The sequence below is a fragment of the Plecotus auritus genome (assembly GCF_963455305.1).
Source record: "Plecotus auritus genome assembly, chromosome: X".
Classification (NCBI taxonomy): domain Eukaryota; kingdom Metazoa; phylum Chordata; class Mammalia; order Chiroptera; family Vespertilionidae; genus Plecotus; species Plecotus auritus.
In genome coordinates, this window is record NC_137784.1 from 118727562 (window position 1) to 118744943 (window position 17382).

General features: G+C 43.7%; 1 protein-coding gene across 7 annotated transcripts in view; it reads right to left on the bottom strand.

Moving 5' to 3' along the window:
• Window positions 1-17382, bottom strand: part of FGF13 (fibroblast growth factor 13) — a 659009-nt gene that overhangs the window by 619639 nt on the left and 21988 nt on the right. For 2 of the 7 annotated variants that reach the window (XM_080652004.1, XM_080652001.1), the window contains exons 1-2: window positions 13741-13881; window positions 12424-12638 (exon numbers count right to left, since the gene is read on the bottom strand). In XM_080652004.1, coding sequence (XP_080508130.1) covers window positions 12424-12472 — 49 coding nt within the window. In that variant the 5' untranslated portion in view covers window positions 12473-12638; window positions 13741-13881. Of the gene's footprint in view, window positions 1-12423; window positions 12883-13293; window positions 13415-13740; window positions 13882-17382 lie in introns of those variants that run through there. The other 5 variants (XM_080652003.1, XM_080651998.1, XM_080652005.1 and 2 more) reach the window with 3 other exon arrangements.

Here is a 17382-nt window from a genome sequence, read left to right on the forward strand (position 1 = left end):
CTGCCATTCTAATAGCTGTTCTTGTATTTTCAGCTCTGGATGGCATCCCCAAAGGTCCCTCCAAGCCCTGCCCTCGTTGGAAGGGCTCAGGCTTTGAAATTCCCTTCCTTCCCAATTTTCTCCTGAAGAGAATGCAGCAAGAGGAAGAATGAAAACTGGCAATAAGAGAGAAAAGAAGAGCAAAGAAGGAGAAAGAAAGTTACCAAACAGAATATTTGCATGTGGAAGATGAGCAGGGCTGGGGGCACTGGAGATTATTTACTTCAAACCACCAGAAAACTCAGGACCCAAATCACACAGTTCATTGACAGCAATGGTGGGCAGAGATTTCAGGGCTCTACCTTACTTCACATTTTTTGAGATACCGAACAATTTGAGAATCTGTTGAAAGCTACAGATACCATTCACCAGAAAAATATGCATTTATACATAACTTCTAGAGTTCCTTTGATGTCTCAAGGACAGTATTTCCCTAACTTGCCTGATCATAAGACTCACCCAGACACTTGTTTACAATTCATATTAGCAAACTCTCTTCCTAAGTTTCTGATTCAGCAGGTCAGGGGGAGAGGGGTAACTTTTTTTTTAACAAACCTTACAGATGATACTTAACTTCAGGCAAACTTGAAAAACACTGCTCAGGAGCTGTAAGTACCTAAATTGTCTAAATATTAGACTCACTTGAGGAGATTTATTTAAAATATGGGTCCATAAGCCTCAAACCAATATTACATGATCAAATTATAATGCTCAGGGATGTATGTGTTGATGCCCAAGCATGTTCAGGAAACTTAGCTATAGTGGTTCCTGGGCCAGAGATAAACAATAATCCATGTCCAACTGCATCTAGGCTGCCTCCTTGGTAGTTTGGCCTGGGCAGGGCCCCACTGGCCATGATAGGCAACAGATCACTCACTCACTGCTTGGCATATGACTAACATGGAGCAGAGTGCTTTGTGCCCTGAAAATCTGGTTCCTCTAAGTAAATTTTCAAGATATCAGCTCAATGAAGACAAGGGATAGTTATCTCTTCTGCACACTGCTGTATCCTCAGTGTCTGGTGCAGTGGCTGGCATATAAATATTTATTGAGTAAATTAATGGATGAATTAATACATGAATTAGTATAACTAAAATCCATTAAATTGGAGTATGGCTATCAGACAGATATGTGAGCTGTAGATTGATTTCTATAGTCAACAAGCCCTCTAAAGAGAACCTTTTAACTTGAATAATCAATATAAAAATCACTACAATTTTAGTAATATCAGTATCACCATTGACCAAATTCTAAGTATATCTCCCATACACTATCTCATTCCATCTTTAAAATAAGCTTGTGAGATAAATATAAATATCTCCATTGTAGAGAAGCTTAGAAAGATTATTTGCCCAAAATCTCACAGCAAATAAGTAGAAGAATTTAGATATGAACCCAAGTGTCTAAAATCCATGTTTTTAACCATGTAACTACTTTTACATGGAAGATAGTTCATTGTAAAGTAGAAATTATACTCCAAATTACATTAGCAATATTAAATCCAGATGGAATGTTGCTGTCATCCTAAAGGATTTTGGTACAGTTTGGAGTTTACTTCTCATTACATCATTATATACATTCACAATAGAAAAAATAGAAGATACAAATAAAAACTATACATCTTCTATAAGCCAACCACTCAGAGATTCCTTTTGGTGTTTTTTTTTCCAGGATTTATTCTAAGCATTTATTTTTATAGATGGATATATATTTATGTAGATACATATATAGATTACATGCATTTCTTTTGCTAATTACAGTTTTATGCATGTATATACATATTTTATATATGCACACATCTGTATATGTACATGTGTAAAATACAAATTATGTTTGTGGAACTCAGTGAGCAGACTCTCAACACAGTATACAAAAACCTTTCACACCCACAGGCACAAAATCACCTTTTCTCCTTGTCCTCCCCTAGTCCATCCCCAGTGCACACACTAAAAATGGTGGTAGGGAAGATTATTTAATGGCACAGAAAAACATTCTAACACATTAAGAGAATAGAGCACAGTATGTACTGCATAATCCCACACATACACTTAAAAGATTATTATTCTTGTATATGAGTGTATTATAAAAGTCAGAGAAAAAAAGACTGTAAGGAAAATCTCAAAAAGTTAACCTGGGAGTGGAACTCTTGGGTGATCTTTCCTTTTTTATGCTTTTACAATTTTCATAATTGTCCCCAGTAAACATGCATTATTTTGTAATCTGAAAAAAATCAATACAATGAAACATAAGCAATATAAAAACACACAAATAAATTCAAAATAGCTTGATCTTTCTGCTCAAGATGTAGCCTATGATTTTGAACTGTTAACACCAAATTAGCGTTGACCAGAAGGCAGAAGAACCAAAAGCTCTTGTGTTGGCGAAGCCCTGACTTCTAGGCTTTGATTGGAACCTGCCTTCCTTATCTGACTTTTAGACTTCTGGCAGGTATGTCAAGTGTATGCAGAGCAAGGACAACAGGATGGCATGGTGGGGGCAGGAGCACTTCCTCTGGTTACCACCATCTTAGCACCACTGTCTAGATGTGAGTGTGGACCTCTCCCCCTGCCCCTGCAGAGCCCCCCCTCCCTTCACCCTGCACCACTGACTCCAGCCAAGGCTCACTTTGCAGCGTCCCCAGGCCAGAGGGTCGGGCAGTGGGCACCCCCGGCAAGTGGTTAAAGCCCTCCACTACCTGCCATCATAGCCACAGCAACCGCCTGCAAGGGAGCTTTGTCACTACTCAGTGCCCAGTGGCTTTTCATCAAGTTTCACCTTTGGTGACACAACTTTTCCGTGTTTCTTTTTTAGGCAGCCGCCACATCAGGAGGCTAAGGAGCACAGAGGTTTGTAATAAACCTGCCTACCAGACACTAAGCGACTGAAGATGTTGGTTAACCAGACTAGTCAGCCAGCGTTACTGTTAGCGCCCGTCAGGAAACAAATGCTCCCAGAAATGAGAGCAGCAGCGAGGAGCGCCTGGCCCAGTTTCCAGGGGAATGGTTCACATTGTTCCCAGAGCTCTGAAAATCACTTGCAAATCCAAGAGCTCTTGGAAGTCTTCATGTTCAGTAAACCCCTCAAGGGGAGAGGCATGCATACACATAGAGAATCAAAGTCAAAATAAGCAGGTAAATTCACAATACTTCAAAGTCTTGGTTGAAAGAAGATTCTGAAAATATCTACAGGCATATTCAAGAACTGCACTCAGCCTGCCTTCTTTGGGCTGTTTACTTCTACTTAACAGCAATATAAATATTTAAGAACTCAATCTGTTTACTAGCCCCCAGGTCAAGAAGAGTAGAAAAGCTACTTACATCATTTGGAGGGATTTTTTGAGAAATGAATTTCACTTTTGTTATTAAACTTACCTGTCACCATTCAAGAGACCCATCACTGTTAATTACGGCTTTTAAACATAGGTTTTGCAGCACAGAGAAACTACATGATTCCTAACTTTGAGAACTATAATTAATATGCTCGTTCAAAGTGTGTGTCTCTGTTAACAAGATATATTTTGGGAAATATTATCTAACTGAAGGCAGCATAAACAGTGTAAAATATAAAGCTCACATTCTTTTCCATTTAAAATGAGTTATATAATAAGTAATGAAAGGATTCTTCCGTAGAAGGGGGATAGGTTCTTTTGCTGAAGTTAGTACAGCCATTAAGGGAGAAAATCTAGACACTGAGAACCCTCCAATGATCCCAGCATACCCTAAGGAACCACATTTGGTTAAAGAAAACTACTGACATCTGTTGACAAGAAAAGGAGAGAGGGAGAACAGGGTGGGTTGAGAGAGAAAGAGAAGGGAAATGAGACATGATTCTGATGAAAGGCAGACTGAAAACATATGCCATGTAATGGGAAAAAAATAAACAATTGGGAATTTTACCCAGCAGTGAAATAAGAGGAAGTGTAATCTTGAGAACAGGTGAAACAAGCTCCTAGACACAGTTCTGGAAGAAAGTACTATTAACTTCAAACTGGCAGATGCTTAAATCTTAAAAGTCACAGTCATGACCAAGTGAGGGACAATGTACATTGGAAAGAAGAAAGTCAATGTCCAATACCAAAGAGGAAGGAAAGGGTACCCATAAGGTAGGACTGGGTTTCTTTCATCTCTGCACACTCAGGCCCAGCATAGTACCTGGTATGCAAAAGTCGCCCAAGAAATGCTGAGAGACCTGTTCAGCTGCACCAAGACTACAGCCCTGGAACAATCATACATTTAAAGGTACACTCTTCCTAATCATGTTCCCATTGGTAAACGAGAAGTAATTTTGTGTTTGTGCAAACCTAGATAAGAAAAGAACCAACTGTGTTGCCTAGGGAGGCAGTATAACAAAGTGGTTAAGAAATGGATTTGAAGTCAGTGAAAGCTGGCTTAAACACTCACTCCACCATCTTGCTACCCAAGTGATTTTTGGCTGGACTCAACCTCTGAGATTCAGTTTTTGCATATGTCAAATGAGAATAATAATAGTATGTATATCTGTCCTCTGGAGATTGTTATGAAGATTTCATAAGATATTTCATATGAAATACCTGACATGTAGTCAGTGCTCAGAAAAACTATTATTTTAAGGAACCCAACCGAAATTACTTTCCCAACCTATCTGGGTATCAGAAAGTCAACCATTGACATTAATTCCTTGGTGTTAAAGCTCTGCCTCTGGCAATCCTTAGTTGAAATGTAAATATCCCCAGGCATGTCAAATTAATTCACAGTGAGTTACTGACAGAGCCTTTCTCCATCATACAACTTCTGGTAGGACAACAAACTGGAAATGAACATAGCATAGGACCAAATGAGTTTTGATATGTGTGTGGTACATACATTACACAATTATTTATTGACTACTGCAATGCCAAGCACTGTGCTAGTAATTTGCAACCCACCAGCTGTGTGACCTCACACAAACTATATAATCTATTTAAGCTTCAACTTCTTCATCTCTAAAGTCCCTAAATATTAACCACTACTTCATTTGACTATCATGAGCATTAAATAAGATATATGTAAAAGTAATGCCTAGTAAATAGTAAATGCCCAAAAATTTAGAAGCTACTATAATGATAACTATAATAACTGTGATCATTATTGTTATTGTTACCAAGTTAATAAAACATATTCCTCCTTAAAGGAATTTCCTACATGACTAGATTATTCAAAAAGCTAACTCTTATGGACTTGCCTAGTATAAGTCCCTGTCGAGGGTCCTAATATGGGGCAGGTGAGAGTCTTCAAACAAACCAGAAGACAAGGAGAAGAGGTGTCAATTAGGGAAGGAAATAAGATGAAATGAGAGGTTGCTAGGTGTCAAAAACAAAGAGTGCATACTGCATGATTCCATTTATATTAATTTCACAAAGAGGCTAATATATGACAGAAGTCAAAATAGTAGTTTCTTTGAAGGAGAAATGACATAAAAGGGACATGAGAGAACTTTCTGGGGTGATGAAAATATCTGTATCTTGATTTTAGTGCTAATTACATGGATATAAACATTTGTTCATAATTGAGATGCACACTTAAGATTTAGGCATGTTACTATGTATAATTGCAATTGCAAAAAAGGAAATGGGTTTATATTATTTTTTAAATTAACTCCTTTCTAATTTGGCCTCTGACCAGGCTTGCCTTTCACCAAAATCTTTTTTTTCTTTCATCCCAGGCCCTACTGACAGGATCCAGAACAAAGGATAGACAAATACACCTGATAATTCCTTTGGTCCTAAGAGTAATTGTCCAAACCAAATCTGAGGTCTCTGCAGAAAACTGACAGCAGGCAGGACAAGCAAGCGACCTAGATCAGCCCAGCCCTCCAGCACCCCCTAGAATGTCAACCCAAACCTTACACCAGCAGAAGCCAGAAGTTAAAATGAATCAGCAAGAACACCTACTAACCGCTGCCCTTTGCCTGTAGGGAAGGTCATCAGCCAGTAACACTAATACCATCTCCATTTGAAAATCTATGCTAAAAGTCATTTCAAAGGGCAGAGGCAAGAGTAGGGTATGCAGACTGTTCTACAGTAATAACATACAGTAATTGTAATCTAGGCTTTATGTTTCTCACAAACCAAGATCCTTAATAAAACAGTCCTTCACATTTCCATTGCGTCCCAAGAATCAAAAACTTCTCTCTTTCCTAATATAAAGCCCACATTTTCAGGGTTAATGCCCTGGAAAACACCACTTTAGAGAAAAATAAATGGCCATCCAATTGAAGGAGAAATTGGACCTGCTGGCTGGAATAGTGGTCATAATGATTCCTTACTGTATACTATTTCACTTTCTTTGGGAAATTAGTGCATTTACCCAGAAATCCAAACCCCTAAGAAATGTTTCCTCAAGATATGGCATTCATGCCCTGGCTGGTGTGACTCAGTTAATTGGAGCATCATCCGGTACACTGAAAAGTTGCAGGTTTGATTCCACATCAAGGCACATACCTGGGTTGTGGGTTTGATCCCCAGTCAGGGTGCATATGGGAGATAACTGATAGATTCTTCTCTCTTACATACATGTTTCTCTTTTTTTCCCCTCTCTCTCACTTCCTTCCTTTCTCCCTAAAATCAATTTTAACACGATATAGCATTCATCAACGTGATATAATGCCACATTTAAAAATGTAAGAAATTTGATTCAAGTGAGTTTGTAGAATTGATGTATCACAAATAGATAAGCTAAATATTGAGATATGAAGACTGACTAAAATGAACCACATTACACAGGACAATGAGCCTGAAATCTAGTCCTTAGTCTGTGCTGAAAAATCTCAGTGCTGACATGTCTTTTGGTTAGGGAAACGTACATCAGTGATGCAGACAATGATTTATGCAGAGGTTTGTCTTCTTCACTGATTGCTAAAACCATATTATGTGCCTAATCTTCACATTTCAAATATTATATTAAAATTAGCAAAGTAATGGACTTGTAATATCCCCTCCACCTGCTGTACTTTAATTCATGTTTTTTTTTCTTTTTGAATTGTTTAATCTTGGCATTTATTTCCTATTCATTTCAAATTTCTCAACTCCAAAAATAAAATTCATAATAAAAGGCACTAGAAATCCTTTTTACTGTATGTATTTGAAGAGCTGTAACTCATTCTGGTTGTTCTGCATTGATTATAATTCCCAGAATGAGGAATTGATTTGAACATAAGACAGTACAGCTGCAAAGAGACCTGGAATGTTAACAGTTTCATCTCCCTAGTCACTGCCTCACAAAGCAGGCCTCCAGCTTACCAGCCAAACCCTGATTCCAATTCTCTACTCAGTTCTGATCCTGTTCTCAAGGCCATCATGCATTTCCCTGCCCTAGGCATGAACCTCAACCCTTTCCTTCACCCCACAACTCATTTACTGCTTCTCACTCAGGCCTCAAGACAACATCCATTCCCAATAAAGCATCCATTCCCGCCCCAACCTCATCTGTATCTCCAGCTTGAGAATGCATCCTAATCCCTTTTCATGATTTGAAAGGGACTTAGAGGAAGCAGTACTAAGTAAGGTAGAAGATACAGTACCCCTAACCTATGTCCCAACTTGCTCTCCTTTTTCACTTCAGCCTCTGAATAAAGAAGCTGCACACCACTAGAAATAATAATGAAGAAGATTTGGGGGCACTGTGCACCCATCTTCTGTACCTATCCCCAAGAACACACTTAACATTTCTGATTAGAAATCTCCCTGGCCACACCTCTCACCAAGACTGCAATTACCGTCTTCAGCTCAGAAGAAAATATGGGGCTTATAACATCCCATAAAAACACTGGTCCTTGATGATTTATTCACAAGGTGAAAAAACAAGTTCCTGCATGAGTAATGGGTAGATTATGATTGTTAGGTTTTAATAAGAGGTCACCAACGTCATGATTTCTTGTGGTTAAAATACCTCTAAACACCTCTTTTACCAGGCCCAAGCCTGAGAAAGCCACTTGCTTGGTGCTGTTACAGTAACCCCCAAGACCAAGATGATTTTTTGGAATGGCATTCAATATTCAAGTAGTGATATGCTGACCACATGACCTGTCCTTCTTAGGTATGGTTAGAGAGGCCATTAGAAAAGGCCAGGAAGTGAGCAGAAAATGAGCTGTGCCCATAAATTCATGTGGCAACAGCTGTGCAAGTGCCTGAGTTCTTGGTCTATGCCAGGAATTGTTCTGCACGTCCCAGCAGCCAGCAAGCATAAGCCCAGCATGATGCTGGTACCAGCAGTCCCACCTTAGAGAAACCACATTCCTCCTCACCTAGAATGTTGCATAAATATGATACCTCTCTGGCTAAGCACAAGGGAAAGGGTTATCAAAACAACATACCCAACTCTGAACAGGTAGCTACATACTAACCAAACAATAGTTTTGAAATCTATAATTGTCTAGCAATTTTACTCAATCCAGAAATTATTTGGTTTTATCTGTAGCAACTACACATTTCCTGAATGCCACAGGAAAACAGTTGCAGTAAACCAGGCCCAGCCTTAACTGAGTGCTTTTCCAACAATGAACTGCTGAAAAGATCTAATATGATGAGGTAGAGAAGTGTGAGTCAAAGCTAAGCGAATATATCTGCTTGAACAAACAAATCTTATGCTTTGTTCTTCCCTAAAATGGAAATAGGTCCTCTTGTGCAGAAGCTGAGTGCCCCAAAGTATATACATATCTACCAATTCCAATGTTTATGCAATCCCTAGGCCCTGACCTGGTAGCCCAGTTGGTTAGAGCAGTGGTCGGCAAACTGCGGCTCGTGAGCCGTGGTTTGCCGCTCTGTTGACTAATGAGTTTGCTGACCACTGGGATAGGGGCTTAATCACAAGGAACAACAACAGCCTGTAATTATTGGAATCAAGAGTCTAGGTCAGTGGTCGGCAAACTCATTAGTCAACAGAGCAGCAAACCGCGGCTCACGAGCCGCATTTGGCTCGCGAGCCGCAGTTTGCTGACCACTGGGTTAGAGCATCCTCCAGATATGCCAAGTTTACAGGTCTGATCCTTGGTCAGGGCACATACAAGAATCAACCAAGAATGCATAAATAAGTGGAATAACAAATCAAGTAGATGCTTCTCTCTAAAATCAATTTTAGAAGTTTATGCAAATCATAAATAGATACACAAAAGATGATTTGAGCCGAAACCGGTTTGGCTCAGTGGATAGAGCGTCGGCCTGCAGACTCAAGGGTCCCGGGTTCGATTCCGGTCAAGGGCATGTACCTTGGTTGCGGGCACATCCCCAGTGGGAGGTGTGCAGGAGGCAGCTGATCGATGTTTCTCTCTCATCGATGTTTCTGGCTCTCTATCCCTCTCCCTTCCTCTCTGTGAAATATCAATAAAATATATTTAAAAAAAAAAAGATGATTTGATGTACAAGGGCTTATTATAACAGTTTCAAAAATCAAGATGCCTTCCACCCTGCCAAAGCGGGTAGTCTATCTTGGCTGGCTACATAATTAAAAAGGTTATCCAAAATATTGTTGTCCATCATTAGCCTTAACCTCCATGGAGTTAAAGAAAACATCATTTAAAAAGACAATTGGCAATTTATATACTCTGAAGGCATATTTCGCTAAGCAGCATAAATTAATTTACTGATTACCTACTACCTTTGCTTTTAAAATTTTAGAAACACTGTACTGTATGATAATCATCTATGTAGTTATGATAGGCTGTTGGCATGAACCCCAAATGACAGGGTAGGAGGCTAAATTTAAACAAGCAGTAGGATCTTGAAAACAGATTGTGAAATTCATTCAAACTGTTACTAAATTATTTGACTTGATTCAATCATTTGTCACACCATTGTTCAAACTTAGATATGTGGATATTTTAAGTATCTATTAAAAGTTCAATCCTATATCTTGCTATGTTGCGAAGTGTGCTCATGAGTCTCCTAGTCCAGTGGTCAGCAAACTGCGGCTCACAAGCCACAGTTTGCCGCTCTGTTGACTAATGAGTTTGCCGACCACTGTCCTAGTTTAAATTTTTAAATTACCTATATATAGGAAATTTATAAATAATCAAACCTCTTCATGAATATGGTCAATAAATTTTACTGATTAAAAGTATCAGTAGACCTGGTATCTTTCATCTCTAACATAAAAAGTTATCTTTAAAATTTAATCAATAAGACCTTTAACATAGTTGAAAGGGGGAAATACTAATGACCATTAGGCATTCATTATTTTGAAAATGCTCTAAATTAAACAACCAACTGAAAGGTAGAAAAAGGACTCCTGCTCTTAGCAGCCATAAGATTCCCATCTCCTCAGGAAAGTAAATTTCTTAAAAGTTACCTTGTAAAAATACTTTAATTTTATTCTAATTGCAACCATAATTCCAAATGCTAATTACACAATTCCTACAAAGAGATATTCTGTTTCAAATGTGGTGAGTCAACATAAGAAAATGTTATGACATACGCCTAGTAAAATTTTCATTATTGAGCTACAGAAACTTGCTGAAATGTTTACAGGCTTAATCATTTCTGGACAATTGCAAATTATATTCCTAAAACAGCAATTCACTTTCTGTGAATGAACTTGGTTTTAAGATCCTCCCAAAGGCAGCTTGAAATAAAGCTTTGTTAGCCACCTGATGGAAATCGGGAACCAAAGTTCCAGAAACAAACTTCAAATACTCCCAGATTCATAAGAGGAATCACTTGCCTAGATCTTCTATTGTATTTACTTTTCTGGGCCCTCAGTGGAAAAACAAAACATTTTAAAAACCTTGAAGTTATGTCCTCTTATCATATGAATGCCCGATTATTAAGATGCACTACGATTAGGAAAGCTCTGGAAATGTGTAGCAGTTCCACTTTCCAAGTGATTGTTTCAATTAACCTGTGAGCCTCAAATAGCCAGCGGGCATGAGAGGGTTCCAAGGATTGGTAGGAACACTGATCCTTAGAACCACAGATCTAAAACCCATCACAAACTTCCGTAGCCTTTAGTCAATGCTTTGCCTAGTTGGAAGATAACCGGCTCCTTTTAGAAACATGGATAAAGGCCCTGAGCTGAAGACTTTGACAACTTTCAGCGGGGGAGGGCTGAGGCTGCCCTAGAATCTCCCGGAAAGAAAGCTCTGAGACATCTGATGGGGAGAGGCAAGAAGGAGATGAGAAAAAGGAACAGGAAAAAGCGTGGGAGGGAAGGGGACCCCAGGGCTGAGAGGAACGGGGCCCCCATCAAGGAAAGCTACTCCCCTCCCGCCCAGTTGCATCTCCACTTTTGTAGCATTAACTCGCGTGGGTCGCTGAGGCTCGGGCCGATCCAGCCCACTCCAGCGTCTGCTCTGTGGCCATTCTGGACACTTGCACCTAAGGCACCTGCCTTTCCCCGCAACTGGTCTACCACACCTGCCTCTGTGCGATGCTGTCTCCGGTTTGCTGCCAGAACTAAGCCGGGTCCTCAAGCAAGGCAATGGCTAGGACCGACCTATGGGGGCCAGCGGGGACACCCCATCCTTTTCCTGAATTCTCCCCAGCTTGAGCCCTGCTCCTCTGTGCCTCCCCAGCCCTCCGATGTGAGGCCCCAGGCGGAGACGGGCGCGCACACACCGGGGACCAGCAGCCAGGCACCCAAGGCCAGGTGGCTGAACCCCAGAGAGCAGAGGGAGGAGACTCTCTCCTCAGCTGAGGCCCGCTCCCGCTGAGCATTAGTGGCAAAGGGGACAACAGCCTTTGTTCTCCCAGGGATTGGTGAGGCTGCGCTGCCTAGGCGCAGAGCGGGCGGCGCCTGGGCACCAGTAATGCTCACTTTTGCATGCGGCATGGGGAAGGTTACAAGCTCCTGTCTTCTGGGGAAGGGGCTAGAGAGTTAGGGAGTAGGGGTTGTGAGGAGGAAAGGAGTGTGTTTGGGGGTAGGGGGGGTAGGGTTTTGCGTCTTGGCCAGGCTCTTTGTTTGCATTGGGGGCGGGGAGAGGGGAGTTGAAGGTGGATCCAAGCTTGTGTTCTGACAGTGGGGCAGATTCCTGAGTATGTCACTATGTTGCACCCTCGCAACACACATGCACACACACGCACTCGCACATACAGGCGGACAGCGGGTAGCAGGCAGCGCTGTGCCTGGCTCTCCGGGTTGCAGCAGCTTTGGCTGCCCGCAGCGCCACCACCGTGCGTCCAGAGGGGGAATAGAGGCATTCGCAGGGCGACAGTTCCACGAGAAAGGAGGGAAAGTGGTGCAAACCCAGGTCCCCCAAACACAAACACACACACACCGGCCCTCGTTTCCCCTTTCTTGCCCGGGTTCACAGAGGTCGTGGGCAGCTTACACTCCTGGAAAGAGGCCAGGAGTCGCGGAAGGGCGGAGCGCACTCGACTCGAGGGGAGCAAGGGAAAGGAAGGGAAAGAAAACAGGCGAACTCGGCGGGCGGGCTTACCCTTAGAAGCATCTTTCTCTTCTTTGGGCTTGGTCACCTTTCCACTCATAGATCCCAGCTTGCTTGACACGGTTCGCCCAGGAGACGGAAGTCCTCGCCGAGCGGGCTGGACTTGGGAGAGTGTTTAGGCGGCAAGTCGCGACCGCGAGCTCCCCTCGGTGTGGCTCGGGGAGGGATCTGCTTTCCCCCGCCGTTGCCGCCACCGCCGCCACAGCCTGTGAGGGAGTGGGAGGAAAGGAAAGGGGTGAAGGAGGAGCCGATGCCCCGGCCACCGCCGCTGCCACTGCCGCCTGGAGCCCCAGCAGCCGGCCGCAGGAGAAGCCGCTCGCTTGGCTCAAGAAGTGGAGAGACAAAGCGGCGCGGAGCTCCTTCCGCGCTCTCGCTCGCGGCCTCCAAACTGCCCGCCCGCCCGCCTGCCCAGAGAGGCACTCGCAACCCTGGTTCTACCGCCAGCCTCCCGGGCTCCACGCGGGCCGCTCTCCGGGCAGGCGCGGGCCGCGCGGGGAGTTGCCTGGGTGGGCTGCCCCGCGCGCCGGCGGGCTGCTTCCCCCCTCCCCCTCCCCGCTTCCAAGCCGCTGAGAGCCGCCAACTCAAACAAATAGAATCCCAAGGAAGGTTTAAAAAATCAAAACAAAGACAAAAATATTCATTTAAAAATAGCAAGCCTCTCCGAAAGGGAAATGTTTGAACGTGTGATGAGCAACGTGTGAGCCTGTTACACCGCATAGCCGCGCAGCTTCTCCCCGCGGAGAACCTAGAGGGGAGGGTTGCATCTTTCTTTCTGTTGAATCAATTCTCAGGATCCTATTATTTTGCCAAAAGGGGGGCCCGAGTTGCTCGGGCAGAAGAACGGGAACCAATGGCCCTTACCTGCTCTCTCTCTCTCCCTACACCCAGACCCCCTCAGAGCTCGCCCGCTCCCTTGCTCGCGCTCCTCTTCCAAAGAACTCTCGGGTCCCAGAGCCACGACTCAACACCAGGAGTCTTCTACAGCCAAGGCAAGGTGTGGGCACGCGGGGGGCGGGGGCGGGGGCGGGGGCGGGGGGCGTGGGCCGGCGTGGGCGGGGCGGCACTCAGCCGCCCGCCAGCTGTAGTAAAAGGAGAGCTCGGCGGGGGCGCGCGGACGTCAGCCGCCGGTTGTCAAAACCCCAGCTAGCCCAGCGGACACTGGGCGAGCCTGTCGGCTGGATGTACTCCGGCCCCTCCCGGGCATGCAGGGCCCATGGGCGCTGCGGGAGCGAACTCGTACTGTCGGCCACGGAGATCCAGCCTGGCGCCTCCCCCTCGCATCCCCCCCCCCCCGCCCCTGTTACCCACTTTGCTCCCAGCGCCTCAGGTCCTCACAGCGCTCTCCTGGCCCTTGCTGTTCGCCACCTACACTTTGGGAACTCCATTGTTGGCCATTGCCTGCAGTGAGCTCTGGAATCTCAGTCCTGGAGTCAGCAACTCCTCGCCTCCAAAGGCCAGCTGCCCAAGTTGCGATAGCCGGGCTCTCTGTGGGAAGGGCGCGCTAGGATCTGGGTGTCACTAGGGCACAGAGTGAAACTGACAGCAGTGGCTGCCACTTCCTACCCCTTCCCCACATGCAGGCCCCTCCTCTTAGGGCTGGACGCTCTGGTTGGCAAACTAGGAGTAAAGAGTGCCCACTCCCCAGGATGGCCAACCCCAGGCAAATGGAGCGAGGTGGGCCTGGGGCTAATGCTGGGATAAGTACGTGTCGCCTGGGACAGGTTAGTGTCGAAACATAGGTAAGGTCCCAGAATATTCGAACTAAAAGGAAAACTGCTCAGAAATTGTACAAGAGGGGGCAGACTGAGAAATTGTACAAGAGGGGGCAGACTGAGGAGAAAGAACCAAGGAAATTGAAGGAGGAACAGGGTAGCCCTGAGGCGTCCTGGGAAACCCCTTTGTGTGGTGGCCTTTTCTGAAGCCTGATGCTCATCTGAGGGGACTGTGCTGGCCGCTAACAGGACTCAGAGCCATCCATTAATCAGACCATAGGCTCCAGACTGACAGTGGAGACTCTGCATCCACTCCCGTACAGAAAATCCGTTTCTCCTTGTCCCACCCAACCCCACCCGCTCCTTAATTCAGTTTTCTTAATGGTATTAAACCAGACGGAGAAATTATATAGATGGATTAGTCCTACTGAATCCCAGGTGGTAACCCAATTACAAGAGCCTGCTGTGGCTTTCAAGACCAGAAGAGTGAACTGCCCTTGCAGCCAGCTTTGGTCTAAAGGTCGGCAGCCCTCTAAATTTCAATTTACAGCTTCAGTCCTAGGTCTGGGAGGAACTCGAGGCCTGTTTTTCTTGAAAATGATATCTAATAATCTGGAGGTTGATGACACAATGTGATTATCCAATCCAAGGTTAGACCATTAATTAATGTCAGTACTCCGGGAAAAAAAGAATTCCTCTTCAAATGACTGGAATTCAAAGGGAATGGAGAGTTGGATGGTTTTAGAGGAAAGGTAGAGGGGAAGAAGATAAAGTTCTTAGTTTACACCCAATAATAGTTACCGTGGATTTAGTGCCTACCCTTTGCCAAGCAGCATGCTAAATACTTTACATCATTATCTTATTTCATCTTCACAACAGACTAGGAAGTTTTGAGACATTGTTATTTCCATTTTACAAATGAGGAAATTGAGGTTCTAAGAGGTTAATCAACTTGCCAGGAGGTCACACAGCTGGTAAGTGGTAGAGCCTGGATAAAAAACCAGGAGAGCCAGGATAGAAAACAGGTGGGTCTCTTTTTAGACAGCGCTCTTCTGTTAAATCATGTGGTCTCTCAACACTCCTATCAGCCTCTTAAAAGGAGGGGAAAGCACATCTTCACCGGACCTGTCTGCCAATCCTAAACATGTAGGCTTTTTCAAACTCCTTTAACTCTGAACATTAAAAATCCTCTCTCTCTCTCTCTCTCTCTCTCTCTCTCTCTCTCTCTCTCTCTCTCTCCTTTCCTCCCTCCCCCCCCCCCCCCACCCAAGAACCTCTTTTAGGAAAAGGGTCAGTCTTTGTATTGGAAGATCTTCAACATCATACTTACGTTCATCCTGTCTCAGCTTTCCTGCCACATTAAAATTTCCAGGACAGTTCTCTGCACAGATCAGAACTGTCCCCCACCCCAAGCACTATCACTAATGGCACCTCCAAAAGTGTAACTTCAACCGGAAGCCAGATATCACCCTGTTCCTTGAAGGAAATTAACAGTAAACATATGACTAAAGCTAGGTTACTTAATATGATTGAGGCAAGTTGAAGAGATGTCTACTTAGTATTAGTAGAGTCTGTCTGTCCATGAACACAAAAGGTCAAATAAAGAGTGGATCACTTACCACCTGCAAAAAATAATCAGAAGACAAAGAAAATAGATACTTCAAGAAAGAACAATATAGTGATGTGTGGCCATATGGGGGCAAATCAATGATGTCATAAGGGTATTCCTGGAACAGACCAAGGATTATCAGTATTCAAGTGCCAGAACAAGCAATCTTATCTAAATGAAGCTTCTGAAGACCCTGCTAAGAAGATCATGGCATCCTCCTTTGGGAAAGGCAAGGGAGGCTTTCCCCTCTTCAAAGCTCTGTGAGATGTTTAATTTGAAAAGAATATTGGCATTGGCTCAGAAAAAGGCATGCTACAATGTCCAGCCCCCAAGGAACTTGGTCATTTGGGATGGTCAGATAGAAGATCTTACATTTGTGTGGGGGCATTTACGGGGTGGTCTTTTTCCCACCACCAAATGGACTCAGTCTTGTAGCATTAATAACCCCCTGGCTTAGTTTGTAGCACTTCCTCTTTCCTACCCAGATCTTTCTGTCCCATCCCACTGGGGTGAAAGTGCCTTCACTTTTCACTCTAACAATTTGTACTACTTCAATTTTATCTGCCTTGTCACTATCATAAAATGGTACCATCTATCTTGTCTCTGCCTCTGCTATGGGAGAGAACTCAAACATCTGATAAAACTTGGGGCGCAGGGGTTGAGTAACCTAGTCCTGTAATTAAATCAATATTCTAAAATAAAAAGGCAGATGACCAAGCCTCTATAGAGTAAGGGCAGAAGCTTGAGTCTGGTATGAAAGTGGAAAAGGTTCCAAGAGTTTCATCCTCTTAGCCCTGTGTCTATTATATACCAGTCCCCAAAATGCCTCCAAACACCAGCTTCTTGATTCTATGTTTGCTCATCCTCTAGCAGCTCTGAGCAGTGTTTCTGGGCAAGATGCCATGAGGTTTCAATGTCTGCACTGGAAGTTAAGGTTGGGGTGAGTGGGGACACAGAGCACAGATACACTTTTTCCCAGCAGGTTTGGACTAGCTGAGTGTAGAGCCATTGTCATCAGGCACAACCAAATTAGATGTTTTAATGACAAGACTGCTTCTCACTGGACCGAATGTGTTTTTCACTTGGGAAAAAAGCCACAGCAGAAAGCTGGTCCAAAAAGAAGCAGCCTGCCCCTGGCTGAAGCAGCTTAGCCCTGACTCAGTTGAAAGGTTGCCCATTTGATTCCCGGTCAGGGAACATCCCATTGAGGGTTTTATTTTTTTTTCTCTCTCTCTCCCTCCCTCTCGTTCTTAAAAAATCAATAAAATATCTTAAAAATTAAAAGAATAATAAATAAAACAAAGAAGAAGGGGCCTGACATAACCTACACTTTCAACCAGTGTACTTGAAATCAAGAAAGGCTCACTGGACCAATATCTGGAAGTTGGAAGTCATTTTCTTTTTAAGCTCATGTCACAGCAATGTGAACTTAGAGATCCAAATACTAGAGCTCTGCAAGGGATTAATTTCTGATTCAAACCCTACAGTGTTGCTCTACATCATGATTTAAGATTGCTTTCTATCAGAATCTCTGGTGAGCTGTTGGATTTCTGTGACATAAGAGTAAGATAATCTCCAAAGATGGTGATTGTGGCAGTTTTAAAGTATGGCCATTGAGATGTGGGCACT